Raw genomic sequence first — 20,139 nt, 5'->3', positions numbered from 1 at the left:
ATGGATGACTACATGGGGGAGGGGAGTACAACCGTTGAGGAGAGTGGGGGGAAGGAGAGCAAAATGCCAGGCACATTGCCAACCCAACCGGCTAATGCGGACTGGCAGGAGGTGCTCGAGGGAGGTGGAATTCCAACCCTGTCTGGTGAACAAGGGTCTTGTGCCTTCGGTGCCAATCAGTGTGCCGGGCGGCAAGTGGGTGGTGGTGGTGAGCTCGTCGAGAGTCAAATGCAATGCGGGGATTCAGTCGCAAGTGGCAGTCCAGCACCTACAGTAGTAAATAGTAGCTAATTTAGTGCGGATGAGCCAAGCTTCCCTCACTGGCCGGGGATTGGCCGCCCCCGACATGGTTGCTTGCAGAGCGGGAAACCCGCAGCCAACCGGGCTGCAGTGGGTCGGGCCTGAAGTGCCCCGTGCAACCAGTGCCAACCAGTGGTATCCCTCTGCCAAGATGTGACCAGATGCCACTAACCTCGCGATCCAGGCCAAGACCCTGCTTGACTGGATGTGGTTGGCTGTCTGCATTGGGTTTTTGTTATTATTGTTCATTTTAACCGCCCAGGAGAAGCGATCCCCTCAGTTCCCAGCGCTGAATGAAAGACTATTCTTATCGTCCACTCTGTCTGTCGGATTATCCACAACCAGCTTCGGCCATAATTAGCTTGTGGTCGGAATAATTAGGCAAGGCCATGACTCGGTCCTGGACCGTCCCATGATCCATGGTCCGCGCGAAGATCTGACAGCGGGACTTATAGTGGAGAGCAATAATCATCAACTGGGCGCTAAGAATTTAACTTTGGCGTGCCTCTGCAACCATGCTTCCCAGTCACACCTCTTGTCACATTCGGCAACGGACGTGCGCTGTTGTTAGAATTTTGCGCCCATTGCGTTGTATCAGTCAAGAACATCGTTCACCTAATACTCAGTATACGGAAGACGCGTCTATCGGCAAAATGAATATCTCTACCATGCTAGCCAGGACGGCTTCATTTCCTCCTCATTGAGAAGTGAATTTGATGCACACCTCCATCAGACAGACTCGATCAGCACAGACCGCGTGGGCAGATGTCGGAAGCGAGTTACGGCCACCGACTCCCGTGCTAGCTTGATTATCACGATGCGCGCCTGCCATTTCTTATCACATTCCTGCAGCTGCAGGCTAGCGATTAGCGTCCCTTTTTCCCGGCCATCAAAGTCTCTCTCAACAAATCAAAGCTCCCAGTCGTATAATCACTTGGCGCCGGCTTTTACGAGCGGCACGCCAATGATAGAGGACGTGCCACCACTGTTGCAATCCCTCGAGTCGACTCGATGCTAGTAGTGCTTGTACCCCTCTATCCTAAATTCATGAGATCATCACCATACCTTTACTAACATCCAAATTTATGCATGCCCCCTGTTCAGTATCCACGTTTACGCTGGGAATGTCCTTTCCGCTGCTCGCCAATTTACGTGCGCAATTTACTGCATCGCAAGCGCAGGAACTTGCGAACAGCGCCAATTCTCTGGCTGGTGTGCTTCCCCGATGCAGATCACTGCATGGTCCCAAAGCCAACCCAACCCCGGCAAGTCAGGTGCTTGCGGCGTGCCTGGCATGCAGTCTGTACAGTTATCACACCGAGTCACCTGGGCTACGTCTCTCTCTTTCTCAGTTGGGTTAGTATGTTCACTCACCGCGCTTTTCGTGGCGTCGGTAAATTATGGTCATTTCATCGAATATCTCCGAGAAGCAGTTATACACCGTTAACAATCCACTCTGTGCGATGGAATTAGCTGTGTCCTCCAAGTGGGGTTCCACGACTGTTGCTGTGCTTGCTTTTCTCAAATTTTGGCGTGACACCAAACTACCTGGATTCGTAGAGTTTCCTGTTTGGTAGATTTAGTCTGCTCCTCATTGCCGCTGCTGAATTTGTTGGGTGGTGGCGTCAAATTGTGCAGTGCTTTGGTTCTACCTTGGCGATGGATCTCGCTAACTACCAGTGAAGGCTCTATTGATCCGTGCGAGGCAAATAAAGCGCAAACATGATTGTCTGGTGTTCTCGCTTGACAGACTCTTACCTTGGTTAGCAGTGGCTAAACTATACAATGCACATCTAGCATAGACTTGAATAACCTATGGCCCACGCTGTCTGAAAGTAGCTTTGCTAGTTGCTGGATTCGGAACACAGATGAAAATAGATTTACTATTAGGCACATGTAAAGTAGAGTTCTCAGTAAATCGCAGGAATTGAGCAACCAAACTATGAAAGTAATTCGAACATTTGCAGCCTAACTCGATCTACGCATGCGTGTCAATCTCCGAGAGAGAGCTATACACGCACAAATTTCTTCAACCACATAACACCCAACAATGCTATCATCTGAATTGCATCATCATCACTCTTCTATTCCCTACTCTCGACAGCTATGTGCTCCCATCTCACAAGACCCCCACAGTCCCTTGCAGTTCTCCAAATGATACTATTTCTGGCAACGAAGCATGACACCGTGGATGAACTTAACCGGGGTTCCATATTCACAATCAACATAAATATAGATAAACCAACAAAAAGCAACCAATCATCCAGCAAAGCAAATCCCCAAAAGTTAGTAGACCCGGCGGTTAAGCACAATCTAGTGGATCAACAAGCTAAAAAAACAAAGAAGAGAAAAGAACACCTCCATTACAGTTCTACCATCCAGCGGCCCGGATCCGATCCAGATCTCCTATCTATCCATCCAACCCTAGTAGCATGAACGAATTGAAGTAAGTAGTAAACTCCCAAAATAGAAACCCACCCCAGTCATCTTCCAATCATATTCTCTGCTAGTATCAGATCACACACACACCCACCCAAATCAGATGTACATAGTAGCCGCCGCCATGTCCCCGTCGACCCTCCCCGGCGTCTAAATGAGGGGTAAGGCATAGCATGGCATGGCATCTAAGAATAGCTTGCTTTCTTCACTCCAGACTAAACATCTAAAGATGCATGCATGAGATCATACTATACACTACCGGATAAGCATCCTCGGGATAAACCTTCATCAATTAATAGTTCATCTTAATTTCGTTTCTAGAAATAGCCTGCATATCTTGATGCCGCTATTGCTTCAGCCTCGCTTGCCGAACAACCATTTTATCAGATCCACAACTTTGACGCTCTGCATGTAGGCGCCGGGATAATTCGGTGGTATTGGATGTGTCTGGTAGGGCTGGATTGGACTTGCTACAGGAATTGTAGCACATAGATCAGTGGGCAGATTGTGGCGGGATTTATTGGATATTAGGCGCTGGGTGTATCCGGCTGGATGGGTCGTTGTCTTTGTTGGGGGGGCTTTTTGCTAAGAATAACTGTTGTGAGTTGGTAGTGATGGGGAGTTAGGCTGTAGGATGTGTCATGTAGAGAGGGAGATGTTTTATCTTGGGAGAGTGTGGTGGTCACGACTGGCTATGAGTTCGTTGTAAAGATCTACGGTTGCTGTTCCGGCCGTTGGATGTTAGGGCGTTCGGGTGCCTGGAAGCTGTGGTTGATGCTATTATTATCCTGGAGTAAATTCGATATATTGCATGCAGATTGAGTCTAGAAGCTACTCGCTAGTAGCTTGGATTTGGCCTCTCCATTCTGCGTGGGGTTGGCTCTGGCTCTCTCAGATTCCGGCAGTTAAATGACGCTTGGGCAGGTGATGCATGAGAGGGTTGCTAAATTTATCGCTATTGTCTGTCAACATTTGCTCAAAGATGTATACTTTTGTACCTTATTTATCAACGTGACTAGTTAATGTGTGAAGCGTCAACAATCAAAGCAGTCATGTTGAGTCCTAGTACTACTACAATACCTAGGGCTATGTTAGTAGTAGTGCTCCGTAGTATATATTTCGGATCCGGTTCGGTGCTGCAATGATGGGATGATGTCACCACAACATATATTAACATACTACTCTTTGTCCTGAAAGTTCTTACTGCAATGCTACATCTTATTCAGTTTATAGTTATAATCATCTTCACTCATTCACACGGTCCTGCAGCCGCATGCTGTGCCTCCGGAATTGCCCACCGCTCATTGGCCAGCGCGGAGACCGAATGCTTACCTATCGCATGCAGCTAAGGGCACCGACGACTGCGCAAAAATGCTGGCCTTTGTTTTCGCAGACTTCCAGCCATCTGGGCGGATATTCCTTCTTCTTCATATCCTGTCGCATACCATGCGAAACAGACTGTCATGTTTCGTCTCCCGATAGTGCGCGCGTTCTTCCGCGCATCGCCCCAGCCGGTCACGGCTTCCTCGCTCCTCCACTCTACCCGTATCCCCTCTCACATTCCTCGCTCCACACCTCTAATCCGACGTCTTTCGTCAAGAACTCGTGGGACCTCCTCAACGGCCTTTCTGCCTTCGAGTCTCCTTTCTCGTCAATCACAGTCCCGGCTCTTCTCCAAGTCCGCCCGCAGCCGTGCGAAGTATAATCGGTTCGAAGAACCGCAGTTTCCCAGACTCCAAGATGGCGAGCATTTGCAGCTCTGGCTCGTACTCATTGCCGTCGGAGGAAGCTTCTATGTCTATAACCTGGAGACTGTGGAGGTGCGTTGCTCATACTTCATAGACATATTCTATTTGCAAGCTAATGTTCTTCGTCCTTAGCTGACGGGCCGCACTCGATTTAACTGCGTATCCGACGAGCTCGAGAAACAGATGGGAGACCACGAATACCATGCAATCATGAACAGAGCTGAAGGCTTGATTCTACCTCCGTGGCATCATATCTCCGAAGAAGTAACCCGAGTCTTCGAGCGGCTGATAGCTCATACACCCGTACAAGACACGAAATGGGAGGTGCACGTTATCAACGATATGTCGGAGCAGAACGCATTTGTCCTTCCGAAGTAAGGCATTCGGCTACCTCTGTAAATCATACTATACAATTCTGGGATGGTTTGGCTGATGGGTATATCCTACAGTGGAAAGGTATTCGTGTATACTGGCATCTTGCCGGTTTGCGGAAATGCTGATGGTCTTGCGGCGGTGCTGGGCCATGAGATCGCTCATGTGCTGGCCCATCACCAGGCTGAACGCATGAGCCATTCTGTTCCCAGTGTTATTCTGACCTATGGGCTGGTATATCTGTTTGGCAGTCTCGGACATTTCGCGTCTCAGATGTTGGATTGGTCTGTCAATTTGCCAAACACACGGGTGCAGGAGGTATGTGACTCACGGCGTATGGCTGAATAAACATAAACTAACATGTTACAGGCTGAGGCAGACAAAATCGGGCTGAGTATGACATACTTGACGTCAATTATCTATGTCCTTCTAACCCCTGATAGTGCTGATGGCCAAGGCCTGTTACAACCCTCGTGCCGCAGTTGACTTGTGAGTAAACAGACTGGCTTACTGTATATATCCTTGTTCTTCGGACTAACAAGACTTAGCTGGAACCACATGCACATGACTGAAAGAGTTCGTGTGCCTGAGTTCATGTCCACACATCCATCGGTGAGATAGTCCAAATCCCAGCCATCACTAGACAGAATTCAACTAACGACGTCAAAGGCATTCAACCGAATGCAATCAATGAGCGAAAGGTAATATACCAGATTCTTCAGTCCCCCTTTCAGCCATGCTAACCAAACTACAGGCTACACAAAGCCGAATCCTTGTACGAAAACAGCGGATGCCATATGGTCAGAGGCTACAGTAAGCGCCCAGCCAACCCACGAAATTCAAGTTATAACACTAACAACTTCCCCAAATCAGTCCCTGATTTCACCGACGCAATCGACCACTACGCAGGCCCTCAGGAGAGAGCTCCCCGTATCAGAAGTCATCATCCGAGAGGTGGTCATCATGGCAGAGGCCATCATGAACAATTCCAGCCTGATGATAGCTCTGACGGCGAATACTTCTTTTGAAAGTACCTCAGCGTATACTTACTGTAATACTATGATGAATTTCTGTCCTTGGATCCTTTCATCCTGATACTGTGGATCGGATCCGCACAAGGCCTAGCGTGATATGAGCGATTTAGCATGTATCTATATACCTATCTCGCGTTGACTTTTCTCGGGATACTCCACTCTGCTCGCATCCAAATCTCTATGGGAAACTCTTTAGCTTTGAGTCATGCTATGTCTCAAACACTAGCTCCTAATTGGACTGACGAGATCCTGATACCTCACCCCTGTAAGACGGTCATTCGGAGCCACAGCGCCGTCTGCGCTTGATCGGCGAGTCGGGCGCAATAAACCACCGACGCTAAACCAGGCCCTACTGTATATAGATCCTCATGAACCTACCTACCTATAGACCAGCCATACAATACTCTAACTTTTTCTTTCTATCATCTACATGTCTACTCATTTATACATATATCTACAATTACTACTCACCTGAAATCCCCCATACCATGTCCAACCGCGTCCTAATCGCCGGCGGTGGCCTGGGCGGCCTCGCCCTAGCCCAAGGCCTCCGCAAGCACAACATCCCATTCACCGTCTTCGAACGAGACGCAAAGCAAGACTTCCGCGCCCAAGGCTACAGACTACGCGTCATGCAAGAAAACCTCCACACCCTCCTCGTCCCCCAAATATGGTCCTTGTTCGAGAAAACCGCTGCCCTGGACGACGGTCTCCCAGGCGTAGGTGTCCGACTCGACGCACTGACCGGGGAGCCCCTCCCCGCTGGTAGCGGTGGACCGCCGCTCGGGATCCATGGAGCCAGACCGTACACTGTGGATCGGGGGACGATGCGCGAGGTCCTTCTGCAGGGTCTTGGGGAGGAGAATGTGCAGTTCGGGAAGCGGTTCGAGCGGTATGAAGTGAGGGATGATTGTGTCGTTGCGTATTTTGCGGATGGGAGTTCCGCGATGGGAGGATTGCTCGTTGGTGCGGATGGAGCGAGGTCGCGAGTTAGGAGGCAGCTTGTGCCGTGGTATCCGTTTGTGGATACGGGGATGAGGATGATTTACGGCAAGACGGGGATCACGGGGGATGTGGAGGGGCGGTTGAATGAGTTGGCGAGGAGGGGGATGTCGCTGGCGAGGGATTTGAGGGAGGAGGCGCCGAAGACGTTGTTGTTTGAGCCGATGAGGATGCCGAGGGGTGATGTTGGAAGGATAATTAAGTTGCCGGAGGATTATTTGTATTGGGTGTTGCTTGTTCATCGGGATTTTGTGGGTATGGAGGACGAGAAGGTTCTCAGGTTGAATGGGGAGGAGTCGGCGAGGTTGTCAATGGAGTTGTCGAGGGAGTGGCATCCGTCGGTGAGGGTTTTGTTGGAGGAGCAGGATGTTGAGCAGACTTCAACGCTGAGGATGGCGTCTGTGAGGCCGGATTTGCCGGCTTGGGAGACGGATTCGAGGGTCACGCTGCTTGGGGATGCGGTTCATGTTATGCCGCCGACGGGTGGGCAAGGGGTGAATACGGCGTTAAGGGATGCGGCGGTGTTGGTTGAGAGGATTGTGGAGGCGAGGGAAGTGGGTGGAGGGGATGTTGTTGCGAGGTATGAGGAAGAGATGAGGCAGTATGCGCGGGAAAGAGTCGGGTTGAGTTGGCAGGGCGGGTATAAGGCGTTCAATCTGAGGCCGTTGGAGGAGTGTGAGAGTGTTGAGTTGTCGTAGTTTGGATTCTGTGTGAAATGAAGTTATTGATGATCTTGTTGGAGTTTTGCGGAGGATAAACGATGCCGCAAGGTGAGGATGGAAATAACATGAGATTGCGTGCGGGCGTGGTACTAGTTGGCCAAGAAACAGTGTGGGGCCTTGACCGCTGTAAAGCCTTATTGAAGCTAGACTCCGTTAACCAATGGAATTCTACAAAGAGTACTAAGTAGTAGTATAGTATAGTATAACTATTATGCATGCCCAGTCCCAGGAGAGAAATATGTAGAGAACCTACCAAGGAATACTTATTATCTATGATTCTCTCTTTCTGCTGTCTCTATACTAAGCCGTATAAGGTTTTCTACCATATGTTCTCCTTTCTCCTCTATCGGGTTCTCGTTATAACTTTCTACAACTGGTATTTGAGGAGCCTCCTAGCTGGACCTATAAAAATAGACTATAATCTTTTTCTTGTTTTCACATGCAGGCTATTCTGTCTTTGGCAAGCAAGTAGAAACCAACATACGAGCTGCTGATCAGCTGAAAGCTCAGGAATACATATCAGTATAGACTTAGCATCGCCGCGAAGGAGGCTAAAACAGAGAATGAAAAGAATTATCTCGCACAAATTCCCATGGAGGTCCATCCCCGACTTGCAATTTGTTTGCCAATACTGAGGTTAGATCTAGCTACTGGGTTTGCTTGATTCTTAGTGAATCGTGACGTACTATAACACCTGAAAACTTTGACTACATGTCGAAGTGAATGAACGTGTTACTTACACCTTTATCTCTCCCATCCCATATCTGACATCAGTCCTTGTTCTTCCCTACTCTACTCTCTTCTATCTCCCACACCCGTGAGTTTCTTGGTTTGAAACTGCGTCTCCCAATCTCTCTCAAACTATCCCATGCAACTTGTAAACACGGAATATTTACTTTCGAGTTCCTTGCTTACCATCCTCTCGGTTTCGTTGTCTTTCTTGAGAAAACAAATCTCGTCATGAGTCATTCAAGCACTCTACGGCCGTATGTGACCAGGCAACACCGTCGTGAACACAGCCTTCATACTCTCAGTGCTTTGGCGACCAACCTCCAAACGGCCGTAAACAATACCATCGCTGCCGGAAGCAATTATGAATCAGTTGAGGTGCTTGCCTTTCACTGGGCGAACGATACGATGGGTGTAGCTGGCTTGGAGGCCGAGCTTTTACAGTATCTGACTCAAGTATATGCATACAACTGCGAGTCTTATGAGATCCCCCTCCAGGCTTCTTCCGCTCTACTCATGAACAAGCTCTCCAATTGGTCTGTCGCCCGGCGTGACAAGGATACCTTAAGAATATACATCTACTCGGGTCATGCCGGCGGCATGGGCCCGGAAGACTTGTCGTGGACGATTGCGTAAGTGTAGTCTCCCTACCAAACGATACGCGAAGATTCTAACAGTGATTGTATAGTGGCCAGTCCAACGCTAAAGGAGCCATTACTGGGCCCAGCCTAAACATAAAGTCAGCACTCTACGCGTGCGAGAACATGGAGGGAGATAGCCTCTACATTTTCGATTGCTGTTCCGCTTGCTCAGTCGCGCTGTGGGATGGGCCGGAAGCCATTGCAGCTTGCGGCTGGGGCCAGACCAGCTCCGCAAACGTGAATTTTTGTCTCACCCGAGTCCTATTGGACACCCTCATCGACAATGATGGTGCCCCTATTACGGTGGCTTCCCTCTTTTCCCGGCTCTATCGTAATGCGTCACAGAACCAGGTGGGAGCATGTCCTGTTCACATACCGAGATGTGGTCATCCAAGCATAACTTTGAAGCCCTTGACTCGTCTTTTCCGCCCAAGCTTCCACTCTCGCTGTTCCGAGCGCATTCTTCTCTCGATAGAAGTCAATGATAACGCAAATGAGCGCGATGTCAAGGCCTGGGAGGCCTGGCTGCTCAGAGGAATCCCTAATGACGTGCTGAGCATTGATATTAAAGTGGAAGGATCTTTCCACAGCCACTCGACCGTCGTGTTATTAACTGTGCCAATAGAAGTGTGGACCATGCTCACGGATCATCCGGGATACAAGTTTATTTCCCTCGTTACCTCCAATAATGGGCTTTTGAAGGAGGAGCTACCCCATCGTCCTGCTCAATCCCGAGGCGAGAATGAGCCACCGTCTCCAAGAAAGCCAGTCAGGTGAGGGATTGGGCCAGTACAGCCATGAGGACTCGGGGAGCCTGCTACGTCTCTCGTCGTACTATTGGTATCTGTTCGCTTCGGCACCTTCGGGACATAGATGTCCTTTTTACCGTGTTGCTTACTTAGTTATGAGCTAATAGGAATTGCATTGATAATCAGATGGGCTCTGCAAGCTCTTTGCGTATTCTCGTGATTTTGAAATGTATTTGCCGTCGTACCTGCAAAAGATTTGGGCATTCGTTTCGTGCTGCAATTCTTATGCCCTAGTGCTATACTGGAATGATAGGAGTGGCCTTCAGGCGCGGAATAAAGCATGGCTGCTGGGACGGTCAGTTCCCGTGAAAGTAGGGTCTCGACCGTATTAGGAAAAGTAGAGATAAAAGGCCATGGTCGAAAGATGGCAACCAGTGTTTTTGGGGGGGGGGGGCGGTTCACTCGATTTTTTTTCTTTGAGGATATCTACGCGTATCAAATTAGGGAGTTGTCTTCGAAGCCCGACAAGAAATAAGCCAACTAAAGCTTTCTGGCGAAATTCCCGATACACGCTACAGTGTCGAAGGGTTTCCTGATAATCAAGGCCTGCCTTTACCCACAGCGTCGACGGAAGGATACAACCTTGACGAAGATGTCTCATTGATGGACGCGTCAATTTGCGGAATATCCCCTAAAAATAATGTTATCGAATGCTTGTTGGAGTTGCGAATAGTGAGAAGTCGGCTTGTTGAGTATTTGTGATCCTGCGAGTGAAAATGTTGGAGTGAAGTGCGCATGGATTCAGGCTAAGATACTGTGGCCTTTACAGCCCAGGGGCCTGAGCTACACCCAATACAGACCAGCGCTTAAGGATATATTACTTCTATTAAGAACATCTTAGGTATCTTTTCATCTGCTTCCAGTGGCTAGCGATATTTCACTTAATTCGAGAGAGTTTCAGACGCTACTTCGAGTGCCGTCAATCCACATAATTCCGATTCCATTCAAGTACATGAACTACAGCTTGAGGCTTCATGAACACTAAACCTCCGAATTTATTAGACCATATTGTGACGCCAAGCTTAGCTATTGAATAGGTCATGACTAGTGAATAGCGACGTTCTTTCACCTTGGAAAATTATTGAATGTCTTGATGATAGGGAATATACTACTTCACCATGCCATTGATTGTCCTTATATATCTGTCTCTATATCTTCCCTTCAAATAAGACCCTTCCATCTTCCCTACAATCACTTATTCCTATTATGAAAAGAGTGTGTCTGAGTCAGACGTATCTCTCCGCTGCTCTCAGTAGCCACGACATATTGTTTTGGTCTACTTAGTAGCGCATTGACAAACTCTTATAGTTCTTCCATTATACCTCGAACTTCGGGTGTTGAACGACTAGACTCAAACCTGATTGAGCGACGAAAGTCCTAGAGGAACGACCAAGCATCGCCTAGGCGATGAAGGGTTTTTTCTGTCAGGAGGGCATCTCATTGATGAAGGCCTTAACGACGCCGAAGCCTTACGGGAGAGAATGTACACCCACCATGGGCTAAACCGGGCCTGTACAATCGTGGTTGACTAAAACCAAACGGACACAGTCTGAAAAACCTAGCGATGAACCTTCAGACAGGCGTCAACAATCCGCTTGCCTCCGATGATGATTACGAATAATACTGAGATTCTTGCAATACTCCAGAAAATAGATGGAGACAGTATTGCAGGCTCAAAGACAGAGCTGCTAGGCTTCCTCAATTGAATCTACGGGTATAATTGCCAAGAACTCGTTATACTCTCGCAAACACGGGGAGGGGATCAGAATAAGGAGGTTGAACACTGATCGCTTGCCCATGCTTCGCTTTATGCCCGTCTCTATTGAAACGCGTCCAAAAATCAAATGCCAGTATCCTTGATGCATTCTTCTTGACGCGATCACCCAAGCATCATGTGAAGCCATTTCAAGAGCAGTAATTTACTCTCAAACCCTCCTTTGTTTTCTTAAACAGGTTCTTCTATCCATTGAAATGAAGGACAATCTCAAGCAACGGGGCGTCAAGGCCTGGGAGACCTGGTTACCAGGGAGTTTTGACAAGGAGGAGAAAGGCAGTTATAATAAGCGAAAGGAGAAGAAGCTGCATGACGACTGCTTCGTGCCAATTGACCCCGCTGCATCCGCCCTGTTTTATATGGCAGTTTCCTCGATGACGTGTTGAGTGTTGAAATCAGAGTAGAGGGGTTTTTCCACAGTCACTCGACGGTCGTGTTGTTAACAGTGCCCATAGAGGTATGAGCTATGCACCCTGAGTATCCAGGATACAAGTTCGTTTCCCTCGTCACCTCAAATAACGGACTCTTGAAGAATGAGGAGCTACCCTCATCGTCCAGCTCAATCCCGCGGCGAGAATCAATCCCTATCGCCAAGAAAGCCTATTAAATAAGGGATGGGACCGGCTACAGTCATAAGGCCTTGGGGAGCTTGCTACGTCGTTATTAGTTCTTCGGATACTCGTTCGCTTTGACATCTTAGGACGTAGAAGCTGTTTGCATGATGTCGTTTACCGAGCTTCCAGCTAATAGGAATTGCGTTCTTGACAAGGGTCAGATGGGCTTTACAAGCTCTTAGCGTATCCTCGTGACTTCAGGAAATGTATCTGCCGTCCCTGCAAGGGAATTTGACATTCGTTTCATGCTGCAATTCCTATGCCCTAGCGCTAGTGAAAGTAAAATCTTCGACTGTAGGAAAAGTAAAGGTAAAAGTCTTGCGAAGATTCTGTTATATCCTCGCAAACATGTGGAGGGGATCACAATGAAGAGGTGAACACTGGTTGCTTGCCCATGCTTCGCTTTATGCCTGTCACTAATTTTCTTAGGGCCACTTCCTGAGCTACTACTGTGGTATTACCGTACCAATTTAAATCACCTTAGATACTTCTGAATATAATCCTAGAATATAGGCTACCACACGGCCTACTACCGAGGCTGCCATAGGAGCCAAAGAAGAGAGTGTGAGTATGATGCGGACAGAAAGTTAACAATATGCGGGTAGAAGGGACCAGTTATACTACCTACTGATCGCGGGGATTTTAAAGTTTACTATCTATGATCTTCTATAATACTAAATGTTAATAAAAGTAAACTTCTTGTAATATAAAATTACTTACCATCCGAGCGTCTGACGGCACCCAACTATATTCTCAATACATGTTCACCGATGTCTCTAGCGGCTTCTTGGAAGCTGCTCGGAAACGCTTTGCACAGAGAACGTCAATTGAATATTCAGTGCTTGATATCACGCGAGACCCGTTGAGTCAGGGATTTGAGCCCCGAAAGCTATGATCTTATTGTTGCAGCAAATGTGAGTACCTAGCGTGGTGTGCGGCCCAGCAACTCATGATATACATATCTAACATAGTCAGTTTATTCACGCAACGCCCTCCCTCCACGATAGTCTGGCACGCATAAAGAAGCTGCTGGCTTCGGGCGGCCGCCTCTTACTCCAAGAGACATGCGGCGGTGAGTGAACCGGTTTGTATAAGTATTGGCAGTGGGATGATTGACTCTGTCACATATCTGGCAGACTCCATGTTGTCTGAATATATGATGGTGAGGCTGGACAACACTCAGTTTCTCCCTTCAACCCCGATTATACGATCAATGATTCTTATATAACGGCTGCTAACGCCCCCAGTAGGGCTTCTTACCTGGATGGTGGGTTGGAGAGAATGATCAACGTGTCGAGAAGCCATACGTAAATGTTGATCGATGGCGGAAGGAGCTACTGGACATAGAACTTTCTGGCCTGGCCTTCACCACGCATCAGTTCAACGAGTCTTTGTCAACATGGTGTCTAATCGGCCTATCCTCCAGCTGCACCGGATAAGATTACGCTGCTTGTTTCGGAGCATGAGAGTGGAGCTGCTACGGAGGTGTCGAGACAGTTCCGCTCTCATGGGAACATTGTCGAGCTATGTGGATTGTATAACCCGCCACCTAATTCTCGGTTTGTGATCGTCCTCTTAGATGTGGTCTCCCCTCTACTCTAAAACTTGGATGAAGAAGGCTTTCAGCAGCTCAAAGACTTTATACTAGGACTCAGCAACCACCATGTAATTTGGGTCACCAGAAGCACTCAAGTCAGCTGTCAAGATCCTCGCTACGGACTGACACATGGTTTTCTACGTTCAGTATGACAGGAATACGCGAATATTCCCGAGCTTTGTATATCCACCCTCGAAGGTAATCAACCGGATGATGAAGCAATACAAAATCTGGTGTCACTGCAGTCCCACATTCACAAACATGAGACGTGCCATAGATCCTGGCAGAGGTAGGGAGTATGGCTTGGTCAAAGGTGTTATACATACAGTCAGCCTTCAGTCCGTTCGGGCTACACAGGAACTCACCAAGCCGATCGACAACAAACTCCCGAAGAAGCTCTCTCTAGAATGTTTTGGTCTGGAAAGAGCATAGACACAGTCTTCTTGGAGATGATGAGGTTGAAATCGACGTCCGATGTGTGGTTTTGAACTTTAGGGTATGCTCACTATTACTTCATTACTAATTGAGTGGTCTGAGCTCACACTCATGCACAGGATATTGCTATCTCATATGGCCTTTTCGGATATACTAAGGACCTGGGCTACGAGGGCAGTGGGGTTGTACGTGCTGTTGGGTCAAAGGTTTTGCACCTGCGACCAGGAGACAGGGTGATGTTCGGTCACCCGTAGCCTATGCACTCGACGAACAATGCCGGCCAACTTCGCCAATAAGATCCCAGATACTTGGTCGTTTGAGGAATCTGCAGGTCTCATGATATTTTATGCCACGGTTATCTGGTGTTTTGATGTTGTTGGAGAACTCCGCAAGGGTCAGGTTAGTGCACGTGAAGTTGAGGCTGTCTTTGTAGGACAAGATGGTCGTTGCTGACCATCTGTAGACGGTGCTGGTTCATTCAGCCTTTGGTGGAGTGGGACTGGCTGCAATTCAGTTCTGTGAAATGAGAGGAGCTCAGGTATGTCTCATGGTTACTTTGCCCATGGAGAATGGAGATGCTAATATGGTCTTTTCCGGTTGCAGGTTTACGCTACTGTGGGCAGCGAAGAGAAGGTGCGGTATCTTGTTAATGGGTGCCATATTCCTCGCTCCCGTATATTCTACTCTCGAGATACGTCCTTTTACCGTGACCTTATGCGGGAGACCAATAATAGAGGAGTCGACATAGTTTTGAGCTCTCTTCCAGGCAAGCTCCTGCATGCCCCATGGAAGTGTGTTGCTCCAGGAGGGAAAATGTTTGATATCGGAAAGAGGGACGTCCTGGGCCATTCCATCTTGCCCATGAACCCTTTCGACCAAGCACGATCGTCCTACACCAGACCTACTTCAAGTCATGCAAAGCAACCTTGAGCAAGGCAAGGGAGCCACGTCCGCGTATGACCCACCGGCAGTCGTATCATTGCATGTCCCATTCTAAATTAGATTGTTTCCAGAACCGAAATAGTTGAGCCATATGCAGACTTCCTCGGCCGCGAAGTCGTACATACAAGTCGCATCATTTGCTTTGACGCTGCAGATGCCCCCAGCGCATTCCGCTATATGCAAAGTGGCAACCATATTGGGAAGATTATAATTAGGAACCCTGAAGACCCTGCAGACCTGCCTACCGCCACAAGTCTCGCAACCCCCGAGTTCTCTTCAGAGAAAGCTTATCTATTATCTGGTGGCCTCGGAGGGTTGTATTCGCATACAGAAAGACGGAAGGTTGTAGGATATGCCTGACAAAGCCTCACTGAAGGAGTTTTGATCGAGAAGAGGGCAACTGGAGAAATATTCCGCGCTCACTTATAAGAGAGCACAAATTTAAGAGGCTGGGGAGTATGCGCCCTGTCTGGTGTTCTCACTGCCCCGGAGAACTTCAATTGATACTCTCACTGCATCTCTGCTCGCTTTGTCTCTGGTCCGCTTGTTAGATTAATAGCGAGAGAAACCCTGCTTTAAGCAATAGACATTGAAGCCTAGTTACGATTTGGGGGGGGGGGAGAAATGTGTTTGTGTATGAGACCGGGGAAGATCTGTGCGATCAGTTCATGTCATTTGTTGAGATGCCACAGACAGTATATTAGTAGATCGGCATGATGTGAGGTAGAAATATGATTATCTCCTGAGCACAGAAGTAGTGCTGTTGTTGTTGTGATGGTTTGCTCTCTAAGCAGACAAAAGAGAGAGCCCCTCCGGGTGCAAACCAAACAAACAACCGCCGCCAGACCGTCTCGAAGCTCCGTCGAAAATTCCCAGAACAGCTACAGGACAGCGTCGTGGCAGTGTCCCCCATCTTTACTTTTCTTAATTCTTCCCGGAACTTCAGTGGAAGAATTTTGTCATCATGTCGTTGTCTATGCCTGGTCCCTCCCAGGCTGGTCTCTTCAAGCCTGGGTATCAGAGGTGAGCGAAGCAAAACCCCCCCGTCGTGGTGGAATGTCCCGCCCCTCAGGACCCTCGAGCATGGCGGGAGTTTCATATCAGGCACCGCCAATCCCCTGGCAATCCGGCGATGATTCGAATCATTGACTAACATCCTGTTCTTCATAGTCATGATGCCGAAGACGGTGCGGTTATCCGCAACATCGAAGCCTGCCAGGCTATCGCTCAGACCGTGCTCACGTCGCTGGGCCCGTACGGTCGTAACAAGATCGTGATTAACCACCTGCAGAAGATGATCCTCACTTCCGATGCCGCTACAATTCTGCGCGAGTTGGATGTTGTGCACCCCGCTGCCAAGTTGCTCGTGATGGCCAGTCAACAGCAGGATGCGGAGATGGGTGACGGTACCAACATGGTCATCATCTTGGCGGGAGAGTTGCTGAAGAAGGCCGAGGAATTGTTGCGGATGGGTTTGAAGACAAGTGATATCACGCAGGGTTATGAGAAGGCTCAGAACTTCGCTCTTCAGGTGCTGGAAGGTGGGTAGTTCTCGGGTTATGCGTTCTATACTACGTTCAGGGGCTACCGGTCCATTGGCTATCCTGATTGCATCTCCCGCACTCGCTAACGTTTGGATTCATCTCTAGGCCTCGAGGTTGATCGCCTGCAGGATCTTCGTTCTCAGACCGAATTGAGTAAGGCTCTCCGTACCGTTGTCGCCAGCAAGCAGTCCGGAACCGAAGACATCCTGGCCTCCTTGGTTGCCGAGGCCGTCCTCGCCGTCTTGCCCAAGAATCCCGTCAACTTTAACGTCGATAACGTCCGCGTTGTGAAGATCATGGGTGGTAGCTTGGAACAGTCCCGTGTTGTCAAGGGTATGGTCCTTGGTCGTGAGCCCGATGGTGTGGTCAAGAAGGCACAGAAGGCCAAGGTCGGTGTCTTCAGCTGCCCCATCGACATCTCTCAGACCGAGACCAAGGGTACTGTGCTCCTGAAGAACGCGCAGGAGATGTTGGACTTCTCGAAGGGTGAGGAGGAGCGTCTGGAGGCGGCCATCAAGGAGCTGTATGACTCTGGCCTTCGTGTCCTTGTTTGCGGTTCCACGATCGGTGATCTCGCTATGCACTACCTGAACCGTTTCAACATCCTTGTCATCAAGATTTTGTCCAAGTTCGAGCTGCGCCGTCTCTGCCGCGTGGTCGGTGCTACTCCTCTCGCTCGTCTGGGTGCTCCTATGCCCGATGAGATGGGTTCTATCGACATCGTCGAGACCACTGAGATCGGTGGAGACCGTGTCACCGTTTTCCGTCAAGAAGATTCCAACGCTGTTACTCGCACATCTACCATCGTCCTGCGCGGTGCCACCCAGAACCACCTGGATGACGTCGAGCGTGCCATTGACGACGGTGTCAACGCCGTCAAGGCCATCACTAAGGACCCCCGTCTGGTTCCTGGCGCCGGTGCTACCGAGATTCAGCTTGTGGAGAAGATCTCTGCATTCGCCGATCGCACTCCCGGCTTGCCCCAGCACGCTATCCGCAAGTACGCTGAAGCTTTCGAGGTGATCCCTCGTACTCTGGCGGAGTCCGCTGGCTTGGACGCTACTGAGGTTCTCTCTCGTCTCTACACTGCCCACCACCACACGAGCGCCAACGGCGAATCGTCAGAGGAGTCGGAGGAAGAAGGCAGTTCCGAGGAGGAGCCTTACTGGACTACTGGTGTCGATCTGGAGGTAGGACCTTCTTCGACTGGTACTCTTGACACTGTGGATGAAGGTATTCTGGACTTGCTGGCATCGAAGAGCTGGGCCATTAGACTCGCGAGTGAGTCCGCCCGGACAGTCCTCAGTGTCGACCAGATCATTGTTGCTCGGCAGGCGGGTGGACCCAAGCCCCCGGGCCCCAACCCCAACTGGGATGAGGACTGAATTTGAGGCGTTGGAGAGCGGTATATTCAATGTGGTCTAAAACTCAAAATGTGATATAGACACGATAATCATGAACATCAACTAACCCGGCATGTCCGGGAGTGTATAATGCTTTGTGTGGTAGTATTGGTAGTAATATTGCTCATGTGGATCCTTTGGACCAATTAGGGTCAATCAGATTCGATCATGAATTGGCAGTAGATGATTGTAATTATGTGTAGATCTTCCCATAACAATGATCATCTTAGCAAGAGCGTATACTTTGTATAAGCAGCACTGATAGGCGGGCGGTCAGTACTATCACGTGATGTGACTGGATTTTCCGGGCCGACGCTCGACTTTCTTTTCCCGCAAAGGCCTTCTTCGAGCAATTCGATATCTTGAGCAGCTTCAATTCCTTGGTCACCCTCCCCTCACGGTCCTACGTCTCTCCCTGTTTCCGTTCCGTTCGCCCTCACCTCCCGTCCATCATGTCCGTTTCCGCCCAGGCCGCAGCTCGCTGCTGCAGACAGATCGTCCGCCCTACCGCCTCTCTGCGCCTTGCTCCCACGACATACCTGTCCCAGCGCACACTCAGCCGGAGATGGCAATCCACTGAGGCGGAGGCTGCTGCTGCTCCTGCCAACCCCAAGATCACCCAGATTGTCGACCAGATCAGCCAATTGACCCTGTTGGAGACCGCCGACCTCGTCTCCACCCTGAAGGTGCGTTGTTTTGCTCCCCCGGATCTGTGTCGCAAACTCCGCATCATGCCCATTTCAGGCTGTATCCCATCCAGCGTGGTGGACTGACACTCATCGAACTACATTGTACTCGCTACTGACATGAATGTTGTCATTCTAGACCCGCCTGAACATCCCCGACCTCCCCGTTGGCGGTTTCGCCATGGGCGCTGCTCCCGCCGCTCCCGCCGCTGCTGAGGAAGAGGAGGCTGCTCCCGCCCAGCAGGAGAAGACCCTGTTCAACCTGAAGCTCGAGTCCGTCGACGCCTCCTCCAAGGCCAAGGTCATCAAGGAGATCAAGACCCTCCTCGGCCTGTCCTTGGTCGACAGCAAGAAGTTCGTCGAGTCCGTTCCCAAGGTCCTGAAGGAGTCTGTGCCCAAGGAGGAGGCCGAGAAAATCGTGGAGACCCTCAAGGCCGTGGGCGCCAAGGCCACTATGGACTAAACTGGGACCTATATACTACTCTCTGCTTTCGGGGACTTTTTTCTTAATGCTACCGGGTCACCCTAAGCTTTCATCTTTCCACAACCCCTCCTCCGTTCTGAGCGGATGAGCGGAGGGGGGGGAAGGGAAGAGGGAGAGGCTACCTGTGGATGGTCTGGACGTTGTGATTGGACTGCATCTCATCATGCTGGAGTTTTGTCTCGCACCACCCTTTTTTACCTCTATTCCGTCATGTATTGTCTGTGTGTTTTTATCCTATCTCTTTTCTTTTCTCCGTCATATATCTCTTAAGACTGTTCTGATATAAACCGGAAAGCGGGAAAAAGGCGGCGAGTGTACATTATTATCGCATTGAATGGACAATGTTGAAACAAGCTGGATGCATGGACTGGCCTAGAGGCGGCACCAGAAACGTCATGGACCCTGGTAGTAGATATACATTAGGACGGTCGGTCTTCGGAGAGAGCTCACCACCTCTCATGTTCCGTAGCTCTATTTTATTTTATTTTTTATCTTTTTTCTTTTTTCATACAACCCCAAGACTCATACATCTCGAGCCATATCATATAATTAAGTTGTTACAACCATCGTACCGATTGCAGTAAACCCATGAACCGACGGGCCAGGAACGAACCATGAGAATTTCCCTTGCGGAGACACGGCGGCGCGCCCGACTTTGGTTCCGCCCGGCGAAAACTATACTTACTGTCAACCAACAACTTCGCCTTTATTCCAGCGTGACTTGCACCTAGTTCTATATTGTCATTTCTCTTTCTTATTCTAGCAGAGAAGAGAAGTGCGCTTGTGTTTTCATTGTGATTATTGTCATTTCTAGATTTAGTGTGCTGCTCTGTTACTGTCTTTTTAGTACTTCGAGTTCGAATG

At 49.3% G+C, this 20,139-nt stretch overlaps 6 protein-coding genes across 6 annotated transcripts; all 6 read left to right on the top strand.

Annotated features, from left to right (window-relative positions):
- Window positions 1–4,059: 4,059 nt before the first annotated feature.
- BO83DRAFT_57223 (M48 family metallopeptidase) lies at window positions 4,060–6,074 on the top strand. The gene is made up of 9 exons (XM_025537442.1): window positions 4,060–4,559; window positions 4,620–4,861; window positions 4,937–5,177; window positions 5,229–5,253; window positions 5,303–5,348; window positions 5,408–5,471; window positions 5,529–5,560; window positions 5,614–5,672; window positions 5,733–6,074. Exons 1-9 carry the CDS (start codon window positions 4,203–4,205, stop codon window positions 5,885–5,887), a joined length of 1,221 nt encoding a protein of 406 aa, XP_025386941.1. The 5' UTR covers window positions 4,060–4,202; the 3' UTR covers window positions 5,888–6,074.
- A 307-nt stretch (window positions 6,075–6,381) lies between these two features.
- BO83DRAFT_315408 (FAD-dependent oxidoreductase) lies at window positions 6,382–7,593 on the top strand (the record flags this gene model as incomplete). Its single annotated transcript, XM_025527621.1, has 1 exon — window positions 6,382–7,593. One exon carries the CDS (start codon window positions 6,382–6,384, stop codon window positions 7,591–7,593), a length of 1,212 nt encoding a protein of 403 aa, XP_025386940.1.
- Window positions 7,594–8,577: 984 nt separating this feature from the next.
- Window positions 8,578–9,764, top strand: BO83DRAFT_447272 (uncharacterized protein; the record flags this gene model as incomplete). The annotated part of the gene is made up of 2 exons (XM_025536637.1): window positions 8,578–8,978; window positions 9,035–9,764. The coding sequence occupies 2 exons, from the start codon at window positions 8,578–8,580 to the stop codon at window positions 9,762–9,764; spliced, it is 1,131 nt and encodes a 376-aa protein (XP_025386939.1).
- A 4,725-nt stretch (window positions 9,765–14,489) lies between these two features.
- Window positions 14,490–15,146, top strand: BO83DRAFT_389809 (quinone oxidoreductase-like protein 1; the record flags this gene model as incomplete). Its single annotated transcript, XM_025532825.1, has 3 exons — window positions 14,490–14,615; window positions 14,680–14,754; window positions 14,820–15,146. 3 exons carry the CDS (start codon window positions 14,490–14,492, stop codon window positions 15,144–15,146), a joined length of 528 nt encoding a protein of 175 aa, XP_025386938.1.
- A 905-nt stretch (window positions 15,147–16,051) lies between these two features.
- BO83DRAFT_418063 (chaperonin-containing T-complex subunit CCT8) lies at window positions 16,052–18,211 on the top strand. Its single transcript, XM_025534800.1, has 3 exons — window positions 16,052–16,181; window positions 16,329–16,699; window positions 16,808–18,211. The coding sequence occupies exons 1-3, from the start codon at window positions 16,123–16,125 to the stop codon at window positions 18,085–18,087; spliced, it is 1,710 nt and encodes a 569-aa protein (XP_025386937.1). The 5' UTR covers window positions 16,052–16,122; the 3' UTR covers window positions 18,088–18,211.
- A 241-nt stretch (window positions 18,212–18,452) lies between these two features.
- On the top strand, window positions 18,453–19,699 carry BO83DRAFT_340118 (mitochondrial 54S ribosomal protein bL12m). The gene is made up of 2 exons (XM_025528571.1): window positions 18,453–18,791; window positions 18,931–19,699. Exons 1-2 carry the CDS (start codon window positions 18,558–18,560, stop codon window positions 19,252–19,254), a joined length of 558 nt encoding a protein of 185 aa, XP_025386936.1. The 5' UTR covers window positions 18,453–18,557; the 3' UTR covers window positions 19,255–19,699.
- Window positions 19,700–20,139: the final 440 nt, after the last annotated feature.

Source organism: Aspergillus eucalypticola (genome assembly GCF_003184535.1).
Source record: "Aspergillus eucalypticola CBS 122712 chromosome Unknown BO83scaffold_16, whole genome shotgun sequence".
Lineage (NCBI taxonomy): Eukaryota > Fungi > Ascomycota > Eurotiomycetes > Eurotiales > Aspergillaceae > Aspergillus > Aspergillus eucalypticola.
Note: the sequence above shows the minus strand (reverse complement) of the source record. Positions and strands in the feature narration are given on the sequence as shown.